The sequence below is a fragment of the Malus domestica genome, chromosome 10, assembly GCF_042453785.1.
Source record: "Malus domestica chromosome 10, GDT2T_hap1".
Classification (NCBI taxonomy): domain Eukaryota; kingdom Viridiplantae; phylum Streptophyta; class Magnoliopsida; order Rosales; family Rosaceae; genus Malus; species Malus domestica.
The window spans coordinates 29,554,276-29,577,848 of NC_091670.1; the positions used below are offsets into that span (position 1 = coordinate 29,554,276).

Sequence of the window (23,573 nt, forward strand, 5' to 3'; positions counted from 1 at the left end):
CGCGATTTGCAAGTCTTTTTCTTCCACAGTTCGAGTTAGTCTTGCGATTGCTTCATTCATTTGAGCAAGCTGTTCCTCGACTGAAGTTGCTCCAGCGGTCATGACTTGCATGGCTGAACTGCCGCTTGAATCGTCATCGGAGAGCATTGATTCGGAGTATTCCCTTGGTCTTTCCCCCCTTGGTGCCCTTAGCGAGGCTAAGGTGATCACAGGCTCGCGCCTGGGATACTCTCGTTCCCCTGGCAGAGTTGATGCAGAGGTGAAAGAGGTGGCAGAAGTAGCTTTTGCTTTGCTTCGAGTTGTGATCCCCAACGTGACACCACTTGCGACGAGGGCGCCTTTGTTCTTTGCGCCGGTTATGGGAACAACTTGAGCTTTTCTTGACGTCATTGATTTTGGAAGTGTGCTTATATTCCTTGAACGGAGGAAGAGATGAGAAGTAGAGATTGTCCCACTGGGCGTGCCAATTTGTGAACACGGAAAATTCCTGAAACGAAAGAGACAAGAACAAACTAGCACAAACAAATATTTGTATTTGATGATTTTGGGTTACAATCTCTCTCTATTTTGATCCTCTGATTCGATCTCCGTAAGGTGTTGATTGGTGGGTGTTTCGTTGATCCAAGGGCCGTCGAGACTTGATCTTGGATGAACAGTTGGAAGTTTCTTCAAAGGGCCGTGGGCTTGATCTTTGAAGGTGGATTTGAGCGGATCTTCAAGGGCTTTTGGGCTTGATCTTGAAGAAACAGTGATGAACAGATCTTCAAGGGCTTTTGGGCTTAATCTTGAAGAACGGTTGGATGTGTGGATTTGTCGACGTTCGTTGATCCAAAGGGTCGTTGGGGCTTGATCCTGGAAGAACGATGAACGAAGAACACTTTCTTCAAGGGCCGTCGGGGCTTGATCTTGAAGGTGGATGATTGTTGATCCAAAGGGCCGTTGGGGCTTGATCTTGGATGAACGGATGATGAACGATGGTGCTTTCTTCAAGGGCCGTCGGGGCTTGATCTTGAAGGTGGATGATTGTTGATCCAAAGGGCCGTTGGGGCTTGATCTTGGATGAACGATGAACGAACGATGGTGCTTTCTTCAAGGGCCGTCGGGGCTTGATCTTGAAGGTGGATGATTGTTGATCCAAAGGGCCGTTGGGGCTTGATCTTGGATGAACGATGAACGAAGAACGAAGAGAGCTTTCTTGATTCTTCGGGAGCCTGTATGCTTGAGAGCTTCGGAGTTTCAGAGCTTCAAAGCTTCAAGGTGTAATATGAATTGGTTCCTTAATGATTTTTGGTCCCCTTAAATGAATGAAATAGGCTTGTATTTATAGAAATTTCCAAGGCCTAATTTTGAATATAATATTCCAGATGAAATAAGTCGTTTCTGCCAGGTGTTGACACGTGTCCTATTTGATGACTTTTCCAACTCATTTCAATTTTCGTTGAGTCACACGCTACGTGTAAAATTTATGTAATACATGAGCATTGACACTTTGATTTACCGGTCAACATTTATTTACGAAATTTCGATGTCTACAATAATGAAAGAAACTCTTCTCGAATTCTTTTTTAAGGATAAGATAACTCTCAATGTAACCAATTTATGTTTTTCCTTTACTTGTATAATTGTGCCTATCATTCTATATTAATGTAGAGGTGCCATTTATATACAAATTATTATATGCTTATCCATATTTATATAGAAATGTATCGATTATAATTGGGAAGATTGATAACTCCACTATTTACTTCTTTATTTATGAAAATTCTTAATATTTAACCAAATTTTGTATTTCGCGCGTTTTGTCTTTCCATGAAAACACAATTCTTTCAGACTGACACAAGAATCAAATCATATTACAATGTCGTAATTCATGTTCCATGTTTAAAATTGCTAGCTCGACTAACGTGCTATTCTCGTGTTATAATGCTCATCCCTTGTCTTTGTGCTCTGCATTTTTTACAATATTAACATTGTATTAGTAGTACACCAATATAAAGACAGAACCACTTCAGAACCAGATTGGTACCGCCTCTTATCTTCTCCACTCTGAATTCTCCTCTTCAATTTCTACCACTCTTCTGGAAGTCTGGTTGAACAACTAAATTCGGCGCTACTAATCTAGTACAAACAAAATGCTAACACTACTTATTTTCATTTCTAGATTCTTATATGTTTCTTATACTTCTAGTTTTCCTTAAACATTACGAACAACTCAAAAAATTAACAAAGAAATATACAATGTTCGCCAAGTTAAATTGTCAAGGGGACTCTTGACAAGCATGTTTCCGGGCTCCGGCGGCAGTTTCCGTTCACTTAAAATCCCACGTGGCGCCCATCCTCTCGCTCCTCGCCGCCCTCCCCACCCTCTATTTTTTAGCCTTTTCTATCTCTTCTTACAATCTCTCTCTTCTCTCTCTCTCTCTCTCTCTCTCTCTCTGACCAAAATAGACCCCCTCGGTCTTTCCGAGTCTTTCACTTCAGACACGAATTATTCAGAGCGCGGTTTTCCGATTTCCCGGAACCGCCCAAAACCGCGAGGTTTCCCGGCGGCGTCTGAGTTCACCCGCAGTGACCAGTAAGAAATCAGAGTCGGAAGAAAGCGTGCGTTCGTACTCACAGAGCATCGGAGACGGCGATAGAACTGGTACCGCTTCTACAATCGTTCTATCTCAATTGGGATTCCGGCCTAGGGTTTCCGTTCCAATTCAGAGCAAAATCTCAGTGGCTGTTTCGGACTGTTAATTTCATTCCGTTTCGGTTCCGACCTAGGGTTTTTTCAAATTTTCATTTTGAAAATTGATCGAAAGCGAGTGGGTTGGGATTGCGGTAGGAGGTGAAGCGTCGCCGATTGTGATGATTTTGGGAATTGAAGGGGTGAATTATCGATGGATATAGACACAGTAGCAGGGGATGTTGGTTCTTTGGATCCTGAGCTTTTACAGCTGCCGGAATTGTCACCGTTTGCACTTAAAACCAGTCCTCAAATTGCTGAGGATTTGTTTGCTCAGTGGCTTTCGCTCCCGCAGACCCGTCGTTTGGTAAATTTGCTCACTTTTCTCTGTTCATGTACAATTCGTTGTTATCAATGTGCATTTCTGGACTCAAAGCTATAGTTTGTAGGTTTTCTTGTTTGGATAATTATAGGGTTTCTATTGTTAGCTTAATACCTTATATGTGGGAGAGCTGTCTCTATCGGTTACTTCCTCAAGTATGTTATTATTTTTTGCTTACTAATAGTTGATCTTGTCATTAAAGTAAAGGATTTGCTTTTGTGTAGTATTTATGTATGATTCGGGTAGACGTAATTACCAGAAGAACTGTGTATTCGGTCATTTCAGGTGTTGAAAAAAAGTTGATGTTTTGTGGTTTGTTTTGACAGGTGAAGTCTCTAGTAGATGATGCAATAGCCGGAATTCCTATCACTGCACCTGGGAGCACGTCAAGTGCAAATACTGCTGGGAGCAATGTGTTACCTTCCATGTTTCCGGCTGGAAGTACACCTCCACTTTCACCAAGAAGTTCCCCTGGTTCTCCGCGTTTTTCAAAGCCGAAGACTAGTCCTTCTTCTCTTCGCTCTCCACTAAAATTGGCTAGCGAACCAGTGCGAGAAGCCATTCCTCAGGTCAAACTCAGTCCTAATTGCCCTACTACTACTACTACTACGTCCATTATTATTTTTGTAAATATTGTGAGGTAGAAATTTAGTTGTGAACTTGAATACTGGGTTCTTTTCACTCTGTCAACATTGAAGAATTAGTTCTCATGGTATTGTATGTTTCAATATGCTTTGCAGTTCTATTTTCATAATGGTCCACCACCACCAAAGGAACTTAAGGAGCAATGTCTTTCTAGAATTGATGACCTTTTCAGTGGTCAGATGGATGGATTGCAACTGCACGGTGAGATGTGTATCTGATCTGTAATTCACCTTTAGAAATGCAAAAGACAAGAAGTCCCTCTCTTTCTCACTCCTTACCCATCCACTTCCAGATATTAGTGAAACTGAATATTTTGAAAGCAAGGAGTTTATGTTATTTTTATGATTATGCAGAGTTTAAGTTGGTTACAAAGGAGTTATGCAAGCTGCCAACATTTGTCTCTTCTGCCATCTTTAGAAAGATTGATGCTAGCTGCAGCGGGATAGTGACCAGGTATGCAGAAAAGTAACTAAGCTTACTAAAAGCAACTAGATCTCGTTTTAATGAGGCCTCAATATGTCAGTTGTGAAAGAAAAGGTCTATGAAATGCTTCTTGTCATGTGTTTGTTGTTGGGAAGTTATATCCTTCAGCTAGCTGTTTCACACATTCCCAGTGTATATTTTATTTGTGAATTGTGATCCTTCTACCTTTTATTCCATTTCTTTTGTTCATTAGTAGAATAGCTTATGTTACTTATAGAACCATGACTCAACAAGCTGTATACATTTATCTATCTTTTACTTTTATTCTTGTTGTTCTTTATATTTTTATTATTTGCTGATATACATAATTGGTTTGTAGGGATGCATTCATCAAATATTGGGTTGATGGAAACATGCTCACAATGGATACAGCAACTCAAATATTTAAAATTTTAAAGCAGTCTGATCGTAATTACCTTACTCAGGTTTGATTTAACACTATTTTTCTCTATATTGTCTATGAGAATTGCCATTTGATTGAAGCCCTTTCTGCTTACTTAAATGCCTATTTCTGTCAGTTATGTGCTAATGTTTTCAGACATTTTGGTTCTGCATTCTAGCTTCTCAATTGTTGTCCGCATTCTCAATGCAGGTAGACTTCAAACCCATTCTTCTAGAGCTTGTGGCAACTCATCCAGGGTTGGAATTTTTACATGGAACTCCTGAATTTCAAGAAAGATATGGTATGTGTTTCATACTGCTAAGTTCGTGACAATAATTATTGTTCGTTTTAGTATATTCTATGCAGAAGTAAGGTTTCTAATTCACATATCAGAACTGATTGCATGGTTCTGTTGGTTATAGATAGACAATTTCTGAATGAACTGTGATGTCAAGTTAAGATTGTAAGGATAGGAATATGTTGTTACAATAGGGTTTTATCAGATTTGTCACGAAATATATGGTTGACTCAATTAGTTACTATCCTAGGCATATATTGTTACATAAGGCACTTTTTTTTCTTTCTTTTTTTCTTTTTTTTTTTTTTTTTTTTATGTATTTTGAGATGATCTTGTATTTTCAAGTGAATATTTTTACTGAGCTGACCTTTTTTTTCATACTACTATTTGCTTACATAAGCTTCATTTTCAATGCCCCAGCTGAAACTGTAATATACAGAATATTTTACTACATAAACAGATCAGGAAATGGTCGCCTTACCCTTAGGGAGCTAAAACGAGGAAATCTAATTGCTGCCATGCAACATGCAGATGAGGAAGAGGACATTAACAAAGTTCTAAGGTTGGATTATCATTGGAACATGAATCTTTAAGTACCAATTAATGTTACTTTCCTTGTGCTTTACTTTCACGTGTTGCCCTACTTGTATAGTTATGTATATGATGTGGGTTTTCTGGTTTGTGGGGGAGTGAATGGTACTCTTGAAAGCTTTGATTTTAAATTTAGTTGTGTTTTAATGGTTTGACTGTTTAAGTTTACATGAAAGAAGTTATAGTGGATGAAAGATTTAGAAGGAACATAAGAACAGCCTATCAGCGTTTTTTCTTAGATTGCCCAAAGGGAACCCGTATTCATTTTCTTTACTAAATTGTGTTAAAACTACTAAACTATGTTATTGATATTTTCTTTCCTGCCAAATTTTAGGTACTTCTCATATGAACATTTTTATGTCATATACTGCAAATTTTGGGAGCTGGACACAGACCACGATTTCTTGATCGACAAAGAGAATCTTATTAGATATGGTAATCATGCCCTTACCTACAGGATCGTTGATAGAATATTTTCACAGGTTGGTGCATATTATAGTTTCCTCTTCAAAACTTCTTGAACAAATTATTTATTTAAATGAGGTTTCCGAGTTGATTGCGTATTTGCTCATTCCATTCCAGATTCCGAGGAAATTTACTAGCAAGGTTGAAGGGAAGATGGGTTATGAAGATTTTGCTTACTTCATGTTGTCAGAGGAGGATAAGTCGTGTGAGCCTAGCCTTGAGTATTGGTATACGTTTCTTGTTTCTTTGTTCTTTTTCCATTCTGACATTCAGTAATTTTATGTCATGGAATTCTTATTTTTTACAAGTGCAGTCAATGTTCCTGTTTTCAAGTGGATGTAGCCATTGTTAGATGAGTGTAACCATGAAAAGCGTGAAATCTATATTTTAATACGTTAATCCAAAACTTGGAAGTTGGTGTAATATTCTAACTCCCTGAAACGTCCTGAAACGTCCTCTTCTGCAATATATTTAAAATAAACTCATCAGTATTGAAAGATTAAAATGGTAAATTGAAAAAAAAACTTGCCCGATTTTGTGAAAATCTCATGCGCTTGAATTGTAACCTCCCATTCTCGTTGTGGAAATTATCAGATGCATTTGAGTTCAAAGATTACGAATCACTTTTTCATTTTGGAGCTGTTATTAGGACCCCGAAAAAGCCATCCTGCACTCCAAATTTACAAAAACACAAGGAAAAATTTGTATAGGAGTGCAGGATGACGTTTTTGGACTGCAAATAACTCACGATAGTGGAGTCTTAAAGATAAGTCATGCACATACTATAGTGTAGCCACGCTCATTGCTGTGAGGACAAGCCTTGATTCACCAACCTGTTTTTCTGATGCTATGTCTTTAGTGATTCATCTTCTACTTTGTCTGCTTTTTTTCCTTTTTATTTACTCAAATCTCATTTTGTAGGTTCAGATGTATAGATCTGGATGGAAATGGAGTTCTTACACCCAATGAGTTGCAGTTTTTTTATGAGGAGCAGCTGCATCGTATGGAATGCATGGCCCAAGAGCCTGTTCTATTTGAGGATATTTTGTGCCAAATAGTTGACATGATTGCACCAGAGGTCAAATATCATCATCGTCATCATTGTTATTGTTATTATATTACTAAATTCCATATCTTACTTTCAGTCACTCATTAGACATGACTAATTTTGACATTGTTCATGCAGAGGGAAGATTATATCACTCTAGCTGACTTGAAAGGTTGCAAACTTTCAGGAAATGTCTTCAATATCCTTTTCAACCTTAATAAATTCATAGCTTTTGAAAGTCGCGATCCATTTCTTATTCGTCAGGTATTTTTGCACGGGTTACATATGAGAAATTGAGAAATACTGGTTTAATTCTCTGGCACAATAATGGTGTCCTGGCATTTTGATGCGTGCAGGAACGTGAGGATCCAACTTTGACTGAGTGGGACCGCTTTGCACACAGAGAATATATACGGCTGTCAATGGAAGAAGATGGTGAGAATGCCTCTAATGGAAGTGTAGAAGTTTGGGACGAATCACTCGAGGCTCCTTTTTAAGTTCACGAAGGTGAGGTTTACATGGAGTTCCAGTGGAAAAGAGTGTAAATATCTGAAAGTGCTATGTTCATCATGAAATCAAATGTGCCATCGTACTTTTGTAATTATAGAACTCAAAATATTTTGTTCCGAACTCAAAATAAGGTTCTAATGTGAATCCAACCATAGCATTACTTACTGAATTCAAACATGGAGCATCTGCTATGTAGGATCAGCAAAATCATGCGTGTTAACTGATTTGTTTGACCCTTTTATGTTTATCCAGCTGCGTACGAGATAGCTTCAGATCCTTCGTCAAAGTCGCTCGTCAAGTGTATCCAGCTGCGTACGAGATAGCTTCAGATCCTTCGTCAAAGTCGCTCGTCAAGTGAAAAGAATCATTTATGTCAAGATGCTCCGTGGCACTGATCAGTGGATCTAGTCCTGTTCGACATTAAATTTCATGCTTGGTCGTGCAACATTCATCAATGGTAAATTTCAAGTGGTAAATTTCAAGCGGGATTGGCGCTCATTTTGCACTTCCATGAAACTCAAGGAGGAGGATGAGTATGGAGTTGTACAAACCAATCGTCGTCTAGGTAACGGTAGTCCATGCTGTTCTGCAAGCAGCTCGAACGAGCCGGTTGCTTTTCTTATGGTGTTGTAAACTTCCTAAGTGCCTTGCCTTGTAACATTTGCTCAGATGCTCTGTTTTGGTCCAATATCCCCCTCACCATTTTATTTTCTTTGCTTTCTCTTGCTTTATATCTTTCTCTATAGATTTATTTTATTGGATTTTTATTTAAATTAAAGATTTGAGAAAAGAAAGAAGGCGTAGGCTGTGTAATGTTACCTTACCTACAAGTTGGATTGGAGGCTTTTTGCAAGGTTTAGCAAAACATGCTTATAATATGGGTATTTTATGGTTTTGACATGATTAGGAGGAAGAGGAACGATAGATACGTCACATAAGGTAAGGAGCTAAGCAGTGTTCTGAATTTAGTCGGGGTTTAATCCATCGACGAAGTAGAATCCACTGATTTGGAAATTGCACATTCAGATCAGCGGCAATTTCACAGATCAAGCAAGCCTTGCAAAATCAAAACTATGATTTAACATATCAAAAATCCCCACAAGGTGTTTCATTTCAACAAAAATCCCCACAAGGTTTACAAAGATAATGTTTTGCGGGTGGTTTCCACTCGTGACTGTGACTAACCAAAACACCAAGCTACCGTCGCCTCTACGAATCAAAACATAAACTCGCCGAAATATGTTAACAGGACTGCGTTCAGAATGCACTCTCCTTTTTGAGCTTCGTCAGCTCCTGCCTGATGATTCCGGCCCTCTGTACATGCACAAAAATAAAACAACATTTTACAAAGACAAATTAACAAGTGAACGAATTACCAACATAAACACGTAAAGAGAGAAGCCTGGGCTCGGGCAGTCATCAGATGGGGTTTTTTGAATCTTCAATTATTCACTTTGTATCAAAAGATTCATGCTTTTACAAAGTAGGAGCTAGGATGCAATTTTTCCCCATTGAAAGTTGTAAATCATGCATAACAGAACTGAAAAAATGATTTTCGCTGCCGGTAGAAATTGCAAAGGCCAAGCCCGGCATAACCTTTCCAGATTTTAGAAGCTAGTGATACCTAATTGGCAGTGTCTTAACTTCGATGAATTTCGGCATTTGGTGTGAAAAAGGGAAGGTAAGGACCGAAAGCCTAACCCTCAATGGTTTTTGTCAACTTCTCACACATTGAATAACAATCTTATGAACATACAAAACTAGAAATTGAACACACAAGAGGTTCAGTTTTTAGAAAAGAAAAATGAGAGATTAATAACTCACCTTGATCTTTGCCAACATGAGCTTAAACCTATCGAAATCGTTAAGTGCAGCTCTTCTCTTCTGCACAACCAGCTTCCTGCCCCATGAGCTCTTCTCCCATTTGTTCTTTACGTCTGCCAACCACATTACGGAAAAACTCAATTACGTTGGTAACAAAATAAAATTGGATACGCCTCAAATCCTCATCTTTCCATATTCACTCAATAGTCGAAACTCACCAGCAGCCTCCATTGCAGCAATCAGAGTCTTCTTGTTCGGAACCCTTTTGATGTCGATTTTGATATCGGTCAGTGAAAGCCTTTTGAAGTTCAATTGTGTCCTCACCATGTCAGGTGCATCAACCAGAGCCTGCAGAACAAACAACAAGTCTGTCAAATCCTTGCAAAATAATTAATACAGAACAATGTACTTACATAAACTCAAAATCTGCTTTTTTTTTTGTAAAATTTCATCAAATCTCTGCTTAATTTCATATAATAAGTCACAATATCTGATTAATTTCTTACAATATTTTCATAAAAAATCTGATTAAACAAACACATACCCATTATTTTACTCGGCGTTGTAATCGTAAAGCAGAAAGCTTTGAGGAAAAATGCATTGAGGAAAACTGGCATTGTGCGTAAATAAAAGCCAGAACATACCCTGTTTTGGTCGATGACATCGACGATGACGACGAGCCTGCCGTAGTCTTTGCCGTAGTTGACGAGAGCAACTCGTCCGATCTCCACGTATCTCTTGAACGGCATTTTTCCAGAGGATCTGACAAAATCCGGCAGAGGAGTCGGAGAAGATGAGTGAGAGGCAAGAGTGGAGAGCTAGGGTTTGGGTTGTGAAGAAATAGGGTTTTGTTCAAGCTGAGCGGGAATCCGCTGCGGTCGAGGGAATAATGCTTGAAAAATTTATCTTTTCTGTTGTACCCTTATATGTTCCTCTTTTTACAATGAAGTCCTTCTTCATACCGTTGGGACCAAACCAATTTTATAACTTTAGGAATGTTATTATTTAACAGAGGTGTAGTTAAAAAGTATTATATATCAATTTATTTAGGAGGCTTTAATGATAGGGGTTTGGACCAACAAATATTTAACCAAAAACCATCCTAAAATGTTATTTAACCAAAATGACTCAAAATTTAATAAAAAACCATCAAAAACTATTGTCTACCTTTTTCGTGCCCTTATCCTGCTCTTCCTCGTCATCGTCCTCATCCTCATCCTCTTATATGTACCACAAACAATTTATAGTGTTAGTATTTTATTCCAATCAGATCCAATAAGGACCTACGATCCCGGTGATGTACGTACATGTCAGGCGTCTGTAAATAGGAAAAAAAAAAGAACCAAAACATAAAACTGTTTCTGAAAAAAAAAAAATCAGATACAGTGTTTTTTTTTTCTGTGCACAAACAAACACCGTATATGGAAATAAAAGAACCAAATTCCAGAAACAGTGACTTAAATTCCAGAAACAGTGACTTAGATTCCAGAAACAGTCTATGTTTTAACCTTTGATTGTTTCTTTTCTTTCATGCATCAGTTGATTATATTTAAGAAATAGGATGCTTATTTTGCTTTGAATCCAAATACAATGAATTTCACTATTTCTTTACTAGCTTACATTTAAGAAATAGTGTGTCTATTTCATTTAGATCCAAAAACAGTGACTTAGATTCCAAAAACAGTGTTACTTAAAATTCAGAAACAGTTTATTTTTACATTCTAGAAACAATGACCCGTCATTATTATTGAATAACATGCCGATCTCAAATTTATTTTCTGAAGAAATAAATGATGAACACCACTAACGAAGAAAATTTGAAAAACAGTACATCGAATTTATGAATAATAACGACGATCACGTTTTAACGAAATAATACAAAATATAAATTAAATAGCATGATGATCTATATTTTTGTTTCAAAGAAAAAGAAGAAGGTATGCAAAACAACGATGAACTCCATTAACGATGAAAATCTCGAACTCAACCTAAAAAAGTTAGGGGTAAAATCGACAAATCATATTTTATTATAGTTAGGCTATTTTTAGTTGGACTACTTTATGTGGGCTTTGTACTAATCGTTAAACAAAACTTTTAACATGGTTTTTTATTAAAACTAAAAAATTTCAAGCCCTTTGCATTAATTTTCCTATTTGTTTATCCTCAATGAATGTTGTATTTCCTAAATAGGATTCTTTGGATGCCATGTATTTATTTCTTGCATATTTTTGTTCTCATTGACAATTATAACTATGTTGTCTTTAATGAATGTTGTAATTACTAAATAGGATTCTTGGGTAACAAGACTATATGGAGCCATGGGACTAAGAAAATTTATAACATTTATAATATAGAGTTATTCCAGTATATTATTGGTTTAAAGTTGTCATCAAAATATTTTGGATTTTAAGAAGGTTATTTCATTATAGAGTTGTGACAGCCCGTCCCGAAATATTTTATCGATGATGTGAAATGACTTATATGCCCTTTAATCGTTGAGTCGTGTGTGTGTAAATGGGCTAAGATTTTGGACCAATTAGTTCTATTCCTAAGTAATTGGACCCAATTATAACTAAAAGGCTTAAGGTTTTGTTTGATTGGCTGCAAACTGGACCACACACATTCTCACCCTCCCGTTGACTATCTCTTTCCTTCCTTCTTGTATTTTCTTCCATTTTCCGTACAACCCGTACGGTCATCATTCAACCAACTCCATCTCTCACAGATCGAGTTCGTGGAGACCATTTTCGAGTTCCTTGCAAGCTTAGTAGTAGAGCTATACCATTTGTTTGGAGGAAGAACCTCAGAAACCCAAGAAACCAGAAGCTCCAGCGTGAGGTACAATGCTTCAAGTGTGAACGTGGTGGTTTCATCGAGTTTTAAGGTTCTAATGAGCTTTAGAACTTCTTCATGAAGCTCAGGGAAGAATTTTGGAAGGTTTTGAACGTCAGGAAGCTCGGGTTTGGCGAGTTGCAGAGGTGGCCAAATTATCGAAGTTTTCCCGACGAGATTTAGTGGGTTTTAGGACCTAAAAGTGGTAAGGATTTGTTCCTTTCATCCTAAGCTTCATTTTGGTGAAAATTTCATGGATTTTGGTTGAGAAATGGATGAGATATTGAAGTTCTAAGTTTTTCCAATTTCTGGTGATCACAGCAGCGGCCTGCACTAGACTCCAGCGAACCAAGGAAAAAGGAAGCGAATATTCCGTCAAAGTTGACGAAATATTCTAACGGTGTCATGTATCTTTAACGACATATGTTTTTATTTAACGGAATATTCTCTAACGCCGTTAGGGAATCCGTCAGTGTGCCAGGCACATGCGCATGGGTGATCGAAATTTTTTTTCTAAAAATATGGGGATGTTCGTGGGGTTGAGTAGATCACGGTGGTATATTCAAATACCCCAGTTAAGCAATATATGAGAATTTATTAGCTAGTTTTGTTTATGTGCTTAAAAATAACTTTAAATAGTTGTTTCGCATATAGATGAGACCTATCCTGAGGACGAGTGCAGTCAAGTAAGGCTCGGGGGTTACGACCCTTCCACATATCAGAGTGGGCTTTTGGTTTTTAGTATATATATACACTTGGTATTTTTCCCAAAAAACTTAATTAAATGGTTTGATACTTTGAAATGCCATGTCAAATGCGCTTTATGTTTAATTGTGCATTATTATGGTTACGTATATATTGTTGCTCGACATTGTGGACGCTCAGGTAAGCTTTAGGTGAGTATATTGATGGTAGTGAGTACATTAGTGCTGAGATATATTTCGAGCTTATTATCCTGCACCTCGGTGTTAGTGCTCCGCTCGAGGACATGGCCTAGCCTTTACGTGATCGTTCACCTCCCGCACCACACGCTCACCTTGGATCCAAGGCAGGTGCCAGCATGTCGTACAGACCACTTTAGGTGGTTCCGACTCGTAGGTGACTTGCGATACTTCGCACAGCCTTCACGTGACCGTAGCACTTGAGCGTATTTATTTACACCTAGCCTGTCGTACAGACCACTTTAGGTGGTTCTGACTTGTGTGCAGAGAACTAGTTGATGAGTTATAGATCTAGCCGTAATGGTCACGTTAGGTGACTCCGGCTAACATACCATTTCAAATTGGTTTATTGCACCTGACTTACTTATTTTTTGCTGAGATTTGACATGGTATATTTGTGGAATTGTTATTTCAAATTTGGTTTTGAGCTATAAACATGTATGCTATTTTATGTGAATTATACGGGTTTTACAACAAAGGGTTACTACTTTTGATAAATGAAATGGTTTTGAAAAACTTTGTTTTTGCCCACTCACACTTTCTGTTTTGCGCCCCTCTAGGTTTTAGGTAAGAGTACTCGTTGGTGGCTCACGAGGAATTGACGGTGGTTCTGACAGATCATCACAAATGTAGGACCATCTTTGGTATTATATAATTAGTATTCGTCCTGCTGAACTGCACTTAGGCTACCTATGCTCTGGTTATGTGTAGTCACACTTATTCTCGTCTTTCACCTTATCTTAACTAGTGCTCTAGTTGGTTTGGTTTTTATTTATTCGCATTTCTTTATATCGTTATTCTTCCGTACTGCGCACATGGCTACGTCACCCTCACGTGACGGCCAACATGTCTTGATTTAGGTCGGGGTGCGTCAAAGTATTACTTTATAGAAATTTTACTGTATTTTTTTAAATGGCTTGTGGTTATACTAGTGGCAGTGCTTCTTTATACTTAATTTTTAATAATTAGTTTAGGACAAAAAATTTAAAATGACTCATTTTACTTTTAAAATGATTAAATTTAGAAGAAGAAAAAAATTTTGGACTCCAAACACACTTGAAGTACTTTCTTAAAAAAAACACTGAGTTGAAAATGAACTTTTTTTCATTTGTACCCCTCGATTTCTAGGTCGGTTCCCTAATATTTAAAAATGTAACCATTTTCTTTGGTTTGTAAAATTTAAAAATGTATCCATTTTCTTTGGTTTGTAAAATCTTTTAACATTTTTTTGTACACTTTAGTAACTTGTTCAAGGGAAAGATTTAACAAGACATTGTAAATTTCATAACCATCTTTCTATTTGTATTTATCAACCTTCAGTTTAGTTTTGAGTCTCGTACATTGACTAACTTGAGCCGTCAAATTTATCGCTTTTTCTTATTTATTTTTATAGTTTTCACCACCAAGATGAGCAAAGTTACAAAGCAACGTCCGATTTGATGGAAAATTTGACATAAAGGCAAATTGGTACGCTTAAAAAATTAGACGGTTTCCTTTCCGTCCATTGGAGTGGTGGGGGTCCCCGTGTGTATTGCCGCTTCCGGCTATAATAACTAACGGACTTGGATCGTCTGCCCTCCCATTTCAGTGCCCTTCTCGTGCCCTCCTGTTTGTGTGGTCACGATTAAGTCACGTCAACATTTTATATTACTATTTCTTTTTATTTTATTATTTTTATAAAAAAATAATATAAAATATTAACGTGGCTTAACCGTGACCACACAAAATAAGAGAAGGACACCAAAATGGGAGGGCAGACAATCCAAGTCCATAACTATAATCCAAAAAAGGGCTCGTATAAAATAAAAAAACAAATTTACCGTTGAAGCAAAAATGGATGCCAGACTTTCTTCCTTTCCTATAATATTCCTGCGCTTTCTTCGCTCCCATCTCTCTTTCTCTCCAATCCGTGTGAATTTTTTCCACCATCTTGAAGAATAGTTCAGAGGGGTTGCAGCAATTACAATCCTAATTTGAATTTCTACTACTCCAGTTAGTGAAGGTATTAGAAATCTACATTTTTTGAATGTTTTGAATGCATTAGATGTGTAGAAACAACATGATGAACATAAATAAGATATGTGAATCTGGGGTTCTCTTGTATCTGGGATTTTTTTCATAAAGTTTTAATCTTGGGATATGTTTAAACGTTTAAATCATTGAACGCAAAGGGGATTTTGGGTTTATCTGATAGATTGTTTTGAGATATTGAAATGTGAAAACTTTGCATTGGAGATAGAGATTATGTAAAATGATATAATGTTGGGCAAATCTGGTATTTTGGGCATCTGATAAACGGTGGTGATGGATTGTGGGATGATCCCATATGTTTGTTTCGTTTTCGAGTATATGTGATCTTCTTAGTGTTTATGTTTAAGTGATAATACTGACGCTGTACTTGAATTTAGGTGCCCGGACAAAGAAAAGGCGAAAGCGATTGAATTGGTTGTATCTTGGATGCTTGGTTGTGGGGGAGAATGGCATTGTTTTTTATGAAGAAAGCTTCAACAGCTGAGTTGGATGCTTTCTATCCTGTTAGACCAGAATGCCAAGTTGACATCCCGAAGACACACTTTAGGCTAAGGGTATGCCCTTTTCACTTCATTTTGTTTCTAATTTATCTTTTAGTTCTGTCTAACACAGTTGATTTTAATCACCTTATGGAACAGTTTCATTCTGGTAAGATCATTCTAGTGTTTTTCCATTGAAAAGATATGGTTATGCACCTTCATTGCTGAATCGCAACATGATTACTTTCTTGTACTTTTACTGGTGTGTCACACTCCTGCTGAGCACGTGTGATCCATGCTTATAAGTATCAACTTTTGCAGGCGGGGAAAACTCTTAGTGAAAGAAGATGGCATGCTGCGTTCTCTGAAGATGGTCATTTGGATATAGCTAAAGTGCTTAGACGAATCCAACGAGGGGTAACCATCCGTTTATTTGTAACTTCTTCTTTCGTTAGGATCTATTGTTGGAGGTGGGTGGTTGTTTTGTATTATTGTGTGTGTTTCGTCACTTGTGTTATTGAGTTGTGTCCCCAACAAAAGAAAAAAAAAGTAGACGTTAAATTTTAATGTACGTAGGATTTGCAAACGCATCATATATAATTTTTATCCTTGCTGATGTTAGATACACCACATGATGTTGCTCCTTTGGTGCATTCAAAGTTCAAATTGTATGCGTAAGATGTTTAGAATATATCTTCTTACTTCATTTGATATACTAGGGCGTCCATCCTGCAATCAAAGGTGTAGTTTGGGAGTTCTTGTTAGGTTGCTTTGATCCAAATAGCACCTTCGATGAACGAAATCAGCTCAGGCAATGCCGGAGGTAATACTTTTTTTTTATTTTTTATTACAATCTAATATTTAGAAGATGGCTCTCAATTTAATCGTCATCAAAAGCAATGGAGCACCCATGAAACTCCTCTTACGTCAATCCACAGATATTTTTAATATGAACATAACCTCATGATGCTGGAGCCATGCAAAGATCCTGGTTCTTTAAGTTTTGAATTGCTCTAGAGTAACATCTTTTGGGAGTATGGATGGTTACAACATGGGGTTTTACGTTTTTTTTTTCTTTGCTTGGTTTTTGGTGTTAGACCTAAGCCTGTGCTGTAGTTTTTTGGTAGATAAAGAGGGGTGTAGGTGAAATGTGAGGTTAGTGAGGCTTGGAAGGGGTAAAGATTTTATTTCTAGTCAAGTATGCACCGCTAGGTGGTTTTACGTATTCTAATTTCCCCTTACATTTTTTCCCTTAACAAAAAAGTCCTATTGGCATGCTGTACCTCAACTCCATCTTACATTCTTTATTTTGATTTAATGTATAACGTGCCATTTTAGGGAGCAGTATAACAGATTGAAGGCTGAATGCCAGAAGATGGTTCCAGTTATTGGCAGTGGAAAATTTCTTACAACACCAATCATCACGGATGATGGCCAACCGATAGAAGAATCAGCAAATGGCAATATGAGAGAGGATGCAAACCATGCTTCTTCAGACAAGAAAGTGATTCAGTGGAAGCTTTTCTTGCATCAAATTGGTACATATCTGTTGCATATATGTTGCAAAACTATATTATTTGGATAAGTTGTAAACCGATGACCCAACCTACCTTTTGCCACTTGACACATTTTCACTTTTCTGTTGCTCTCATGGTACAGTTTTTCTCACTGGGAAGAAAGCCCAGAAAACTACCTTAACTTGACACATGTTTTTCTTTTCTTGAGGGAAATACTTTACACTTTTTATTCATGTATGAATGCGCAGCATATATATTTGATTATTTATGATATTTCCAATGGTAATTTAACTGTTTTCATAGCTCAAATTATGAACCATACACATTTGATTATCTTATGGTTATTTTACCATCTGCTCACTATTAGATTTTTTCTTTTTCAATACTATATAAGCTCTGAACCTTTATCTATTTCGGTATCTTATGGTTGTTTTTACTTATGTTAACTATTAGAAGTGATTACTCAACTGGGGGATTTGGCTTGTAGGTTTGGATGTTGCTCGCACGGATCGAACACTTGTCTTTTATGAGAGTCAAGCTAATCAGGCAAAACTTTGGGACATTCTTTCAATTTATGCTTGGGTGGACAATGATATTGGTTATGTTCAAGGTGGATGTTTCTGAATCTCAGTGATATTCTATTAAAGTTGAACAGTATTAAGTGACATTTATAATGGGCACATTTGAGCAGGAATGAATGATATATGCTCGCCAATGGTAATTCTTATTGAAAATGAAGCAGATGCCTATTGGTGTTTCGAACGTACTATGCGAAGGCTGGTATGTTTTCGTTCTTACCTTGATGGTACTATTGGTGGTTGCATGTTTTGATAGAACAGTGTTGACTGCCTCTTGTTGCTGTTCATTGTCCATGAACTTGTTATGAGTGATTCCGAACAGGTAGTATATTGTGACCAGTTTAAACTGGGATCTAGGTTTTGTTTAAACTGGGATCTAGTATTTGACTAGCATGAGCAATATTGGTTGTCTTATTCTTCCTGTAGACTACCTAAGAGTGTTTAGTCTAATGGTCAGGCCCTTGGTTTGTTACCAAGAGGTCTGGGGTTCGACACCTCTCAAGGTACCCACCTAGCAATTGCTAGAGTTTCTTGCCTACCAAATGTTGTGGGGTCAGGCGGGTGGCCTAGTGAGTAGTCGGATCAAAAGACCCGGAGACACTAGATTCAAAAAAAAAAAAAAAAAAAAAAAAAAAAAAAATTCTTCCTGTAGACTGAGTCCTGACTGCTCAAATTCATCATGTAGACTAGAATGGACAGTTGAGAAAGGTGTTCCAAGAATGGATGTGAGGGTGTTAAGAATCAAGATGGATGATTGGCAGACCTAGAAGGTATCTTGGAAATTGTTTCCCATAAAACATTGTAAATGGATTTCTTAACGATATAATTAGCTGAAGTTCTCTAGTCAGCGGGTACATGAATGTTGGCTGTGCTGAATCTGTCAGGCGCTGCACTAGTAAATAAAGGCAACATGATTCAGCTTTAGGCATCAAAAGTCAGATCAAGTAGTCAAGTTTCAATTGTTAAATCAACTCTTAAACTTATAGTCAAGTTAAATGTGGCATAATTAACCTTAGATTATACTGGTAAGAAGTTTTTTAGTTTGTTCTGCTGAACTGGATTGGATTACAACATCTACTAATCATCTGGTTTCATCGATGGTGTGTTTAATTCCCTTCTGATAGAGATCATGCATGACAAGAAAATAAGAAGTGTTAAGTTCTCTTTTGGGGGCCTTGAGGCTGATTATTTGTCTTGTTCATTTTTATTATTTACCGCTGACAAATTTTCTTTATATGATCTGTTAGATGATTTGTGCTTGTGATATGCTTCTGTTATGGTATAATTCAGATTCCTGCTTTTGTTTCAAAAACAGAGAGAGAATTTTAGGTGCAGTGCGAGTTCGATAGGGGTGCAATCTCAGCTGGGTACACTCTCCCAAGTAATCAGAACTATTGATCCTAAACTTCATCAGCACCTTGGTAATACTTGCTCTGTGCATGTCAACTAACACAGGTCCATCATACTCTGCTAAAATTCCCTTTCCATCTTATTGACAGATGATCTAGACGGCGGGGAGTATTTATTTGCTTTTCGCATGTTAATGGTCCTGTTCCGAAGAGAGTTTTCCTTTGTGGATTCACTGTATCTGTGGGAGGTGAGTAGGAAAAACGTACCTATTTGCCATACTGTGGATTCACGCTGTCGATTTCTGATGTGAATTCAAACTGTGGGTCTTGTGAATCTCAATGTAATTAATGTATTAAGGTGTATTTTTTTCGTTGCTTTCCTTCATAAGCTTGTTTTAAGACGGTAATAGATTGGTTTCAGCTGATGTGGGCCATGGAATACAACCCAAACATTTTCTCATCGTATGAAGTTCCAAGTGGTGCTGCTACACCACCAAATGTAAATGACAAAGAACTAAAGCAATATGGCAAGTTCGAGAGAAACATTGTGAAGACAGGATACACAGAACAACATGGTGCACTTTCTGTCTTTCTTGTTGCAAGTGTTCTTGAGACCAAAAATAAGCAACTTTTAAAGGAGGCTAAGGGTCTAGATGATGTTGTCTCGGTCTCTCTCTCTCTCTCTCTCTCATATGTTCCGATGCAACTCATGTTACTTTTTTGTGTTCACTAATCTCGTATTGGTCTCCAGATCTTAGGTGACATAACCGGAAATCTGGATGCTAAAAAGGCATGTAACGAGGCATTGAGGATTCACAAAAAGTACCTGAAGGTATGTATCCATCTAAAGCAAAGCATAACCTGGGCACTTTGTTTTATTTAGTGATTGTGAGATTTTTGAAAACTTGATTATAATTCCTCTTCTCCGGATAAAGAAAACACAAAAATAAATTCCAGATAAATGCTTCTTCAAAAGATTTATAGAGAAGAGTGAGCATGGTAGAGGAGGCTCTTTCCTTGATTTAGAAACTGAAGGATTTCTTCGCCTTTTACTCTTGCAGACCGTGAAGTCATAGATGTTTTCCCGGGCTATCAACTTTGTTCATCGAAATTTTGCACCCAAGTGATGGTGAGTTGGTGACATGGGCAGACAGCTACAATTTTCTGGTCACTTTTTTCGTTATGTTTTCTTTCTAGTTAGCTCTCTCTCTCTCTCTCTCTCTCTCTCTCTCTCTCTAGCAACAAGAACATGCTAAGGACAATTCTTGAAGATGACATTTTCAACCTAATAACATGAATTCGATCGACTTTGATGGTGTTTTGAGTTGCGTGGGATTAGACTTTGCTGTTTATAAAGGAATACTTGGGAAGAGAGGTGGATTAAAACTCATTGCATGATAATATGGTGCTTTAATTTGCATTTAACTTTGATTTGAATGGAAATTGGAAACTTAGTTGGGAGAATGAGGGACAATGCATCTTGGTTTACAAGGAAGGAGCTTAATTGTTGTTTACCAAATTACAAAGTAGAATTTTGACGAAATTGTTAAGGGATTTAGGGGAAGGGTAAGTTTTGAACCTAGGCGCTATGGGTAGGACTCAATACTCTATCCACTAGGATATTGGACTACATGCTAATTTGTAACACTAGTACAAATTGTCATATGCAACTAAGTAGTTACACAACAACAAAAGTATACGTACGCTTGTTAATTTGAAGTTGTATTGAGTGTCAAAGGGTAATTAAGCATTCCAAACCCCAAATTAATACAATCAATGACCAACCATTTCACTAGAAGAAAAAAAAAAAAACCACATAAACCCAACAAAAAAGACCTGGTCATTGCAAGTAGCCTGTAATTCAAGCAGTTAAGAGCTTTTACTCCTACAGCCTAAATCTAAAGTTCGATATTTCTTTAGGCCCCTCCCCAATTTTGCTTGTATAAAAAACTGGCTAGCTATCTTGAAGCATGAGAGCAAGTCCATGCAGAAGCAACATACAAACTAGTATCCTTCCACCCAAGCCTAATAGTCCCATCTCCTTGCACAAGGCTGTACCCATGTGTAGGAGGAAACATATTCAATATCAACTGTGCTTGTGCCATTGAATTTCCACTCATCTCTACTTGCATGAACTCACTTCTTGCCCCAAGTTCACTCCTCCACTGCCGGAACTTGTCCTCGCCGCTTCTTGCCGGGCCTCCAATTGCCAATATGTTGTTGATTTCTCTATAAAACATACTATGCTCCACCTTGTGCCTGCTAGGGTTGTCACTGGGCAAGTATGATTCTAGTGAATCAAACATTGTCGAATAGTAATGTAACGACCCAACAAAACGGTCCAAAAATGAGCCACTATGTGACATGTCTTGCTCTACCAATGTGACAAGTCTTGGTGCTAGTTCTTCGATGAGTCTCAACGTTTTCCAGTCGGAGCCGGTTGCATCATACAACGAATGTTGCAGCCAGTGCACGGCGAGGGTCTCCCCTCGCTGTACTTGCACCATGGAAGCATCTACCTCGCCAACTGTCCTTACAATGGGATGAAATTCGAATGATAGTCCAAGCCGCTTAGCAAAATTCGAGAGCTGCTTTCCGGTCTCCAAAAGAATTTCCGATGATGTGCCCACACCGGTCATTCTCAGGTGTGGAGGACCCTCCATGCGTGTGGCGAGAATGTGAAACAAGGCTGGCCATTGCAAACCCTGCAAACAATATATATCGATGTTAGCTAACATGAGGGAAACAACTCGTTCATGCAAAATCACAGTTTGAGACATATAAAAAAATAACTCATTAAATACATATGAGATTAAACATGATTGTCAGAACTGTATTGGAATTAATGTCTAATTCTAATGGAAGGAGGCAAGTATTATCCGTAAGGTACTATCGAAATTTCGAACCATATATACCTGCATGATGTCGAGGTCAAGAATGTGCACCCTATCGCGGTGGTGAAAGGCCTCGAGGATGGCTTGGTTGGAAGTGAAGTGGGCAAATTTGATGAAAGGAGAGATGGTATTGAAGACTTGAAAAGCACTATGAACGCTTTTGTAGTTGATCAATGGAGAGCAAATGCCTAACCAGGAGCTGATAACCCTACTAGCCATGGCCTTGGCGAAATAAGCCACCACGCGCTCAGCGCATGATGGCCCATACGGCGAGGCCATATGGGTTAGCTCAAGGAGCATCCGATGGGCCTCGGGGAGGTTGTCAACGGAGATGGCAACAGCACATTCGAAGAGGAGGGTGATTAGGGTTAAGCCATGCTCATCGAGCTTACTCATATTATTCCCTCCTCTTGCTCTTACGTCGCTATTATCTGCATGGAGTTGAAGTTCATTGCCCCATTGGAGCTCATGATGCTCATGCTCACCATAGCTTCTCCGTGGGACTTTCCTCGGACTAATTAAATCGGTGGAAAGTGATGACGGGACAAAATAGTCCTCAGACGTCTGTAACGTGTCGGTGGAGGCCGTGTTGGTGGTGGCGGGTTCAGGCAAGTCGTCGATGAGGTGTTTCGTTATGTGCTCCACCCACTGAGAGAGTTCACTCCTCTCCAAGTTTATAAACCGGTTTTCGACGGGCTTGGGATTGGGGATGGGATTATTTTGGAAGCCAGTAACATTAGGGTTGGGATAATTAATCCACGGTTCGTGGGATTGGATTATGTTGACAGTCCCGTGAGCCATTTCAAATTCTGCTATCATTAAGATTGCAAAGCTGGGCAGGGAGAAAATAATGTAGGGGAGATGGTGGTAAGGAGATGGAGTTTATTTTTAAAGGTGGTGGCCAAAAGAAAAGGTCGTCGGCATGACATAGCAGAATTTTGGCATTTATTTGGCATGGAAGGGATGGCCGGCATATCCAAGACATACAGAAGAGGCTAACTGGCTACAAGCCAAGACCTACGTAATCCAGGTAGTGATTTTTCTTATATATTAATTATATAAATTGATAGAATATAGGGTCATTCAGAAAAAAGAAAATCGGTACAAATGAAATTTAAAAATATGGGTACATATTAAAATTTAAAATTATAGATACAACTTAAAACTAAAAATAATATTGGTGAAAAAAAAAGAGAGTACAAATTAAGATAGAAATATATGAAAAATACTAAAAAGATATATTTGGAAATGACTAATAAGTTTTTTAGTTTTAAAATTGACATATGATGACATGTACATCATTTATGTTTAAATAATGACATGAGCAAAAGTCAAAGACCTTAATAAAATATGGGAAAAAAAGAGGCATAAGAACCTAATTTACGTTGGACGTATACAATTTTTTTTTTTTTAATTTTACAAGTCTATTTGGTTGTTAAGTATTTTGATTCATCAAGCATGATGATACCTTCAGATTTGTGTAAAGACAATAATAAATTCATTAATAATATTATGTGTTTTCAGATTTGTTTAAAAACAATAATCAGTGTACGTTTTTAGAAATAAATTTTTGTGCACTCCTTTTCTCTTATGTACATTCCTATTTATTCAATATCTGAACATAAAAACTAAGGATAAATATTTAAATTTGAG

At 37.7% G+C, this 23,573-nt stretch overlaps 4 protein-coding genes across 8 annotated transcripts; 2 read left to right on the forward strand and 2 right to left on the reverse strand.

Annotated features, from left to right (window-relative positions):
* Nucleotides 1–1,993: 1,993 nt before the first annotated feature.
* On the forward strand, nucleotides 1,994–8,182 carry LOC103445606 (serine/threonine protein phosphatase 2A regulatory subunit B''alpha-like). 2 transcript variants are annotated; one of them, XM_008384618.4, is made up of 13 exons: nucleotides 1,994–3,038; nucleotides 3,380–3,622; nucleotides 3,794–3,899; nucleotides 4,052–4,151; nucleotides 4,501–4,606; nucleotides 4,774–4,864; nucleotides 5,282–5,423; nucleotides 5,787–5,934; nucleotides 6,035–6,144; nucleotides 6,839–6,995; nucleotides 7,104–7,229; nucleotides 7,322–7,472; nucleotides 7,728–8,182. In XM_008384618.4, exons 1-12 carry the CDS (start codon nucleotides 2,886–2,888, stop codon nucleotides 7,460–7,462), a joined length of 1,623 nt encoding a protein of 540 aa, XP_008382840.1. In that variant the 5' UTR covers nucleotides 1,994–2,885; the 3' UTR covers nucleotides 7,463–7,472; nucleotides 7,728–8,182. The 2 variants fall into 2 exon arrangements, with proteins under 2 accessions (XP_008382840.1, XP_008382841.1); XM_008384619.4 differs by having other exon boundaries at nucleotides 7,784–8,182.
* Nucleotides 8,183–8,532: 350 nt separating this feature from the next.
* On the reverse strand, nucleotides 8,533–10,209 carry LOC103445607 (large ribosomal subunit protein eL14z-like). The gene is made up of 4 exons (XM_008384620.4): nucleotides 9,944–10,209; nucleotides 9,518–9,647; nucleotides 9,300–9,412; nucleotides 8,533–8,789 (listed from the first exon to the last, which is right to left on the reverse strand). Exons 1-4 carry the CDS (start codon nucleotides 10,046–10,048, stop codon nucleotides 8,733–8,735), a joined length of 405 nt encoding a protein of 134 aa, XP_008382842.1. The 5' UTR covers nucleotides 10,049–10,209; the 3' UTR covers nucleotides 8,533–8,732.
* Nucleotides 10,210–14,895: 4,686 nt separating this feature from the next.
* Nucleotides 14,896–20,333, forward strand: LOC103445608 (uncharacterized). Of its 4 annotated transcripts, none has more exons than XM_008384621.4 (12): nucleotides 14,896–15,074; nucleotides 15,481–15,657; nucleotides 15,904–15,999; nucleotides 16,302–16,405; nucleotides 16,921–17,120; nucleotides 17,587–17,709; nucleotides 17,791–17,879; nucleotides 18,993–19,098; nucleotides 19,177–19,274; nucleotides 19,448–19,693; nucleotides 19,778–19,858; nucleotides 20,088–20,333. In XM_008384621.4, the coding sequence occupies exons 2-12, from the start codon at nucleotides 15,550–15,552 to the stop codon at nucleotides 20,100–20,102; spliced, it is 1,266 nt and encodes a 421-aa protein (XP_008382843.2). In that variant the 5' UTR covers nucleotides 14,896–15,074; nucleotides 15,481–15,549; the 3' UTR covers nucleotides 20,103–20,333. The 4 variants fall into 4 exon arrangements, 1 of the variants encoding a protein (XP_008382843.2); XR_001791032.3 differs by having other exon boundaries at nucleotides 14,899–15,074; nucleotides 19,448–19,601; XR_011572035.1 differs by having other exon boundaries at nucleotides 14,900–15,074; nucleotides 19,437–19,693.
* A 394-nt stretch (nucleotides 20,334–20,727) lies between these two features.
* Nucleotides 20,728–22,819, reverse strand: LOC103445664 (scarecrow-like protein 23). Its single transcript, XM_017335113.3, has 2 exons — nucleotides 21,942–22,819; nucleotides 20,728–21,731 (listed from the first exon to the last, which is right to left on the reverse strand). Exons 1-2 carry the CDS (start codon nucleotides 22,737–22,739, stop codon nucleotides 20,985–20,987), a joined length of 1,545 nt encoding a protein of 514 aa, XP_017190602.2. The 5' UTR covers nucleotides 22,740–22,819; the 3' UTR covers nucleotides 20,728–20,984.
* Between the last annotated feature and the right edge of the window lie 754 nt (nucleotides 22,820–23,573).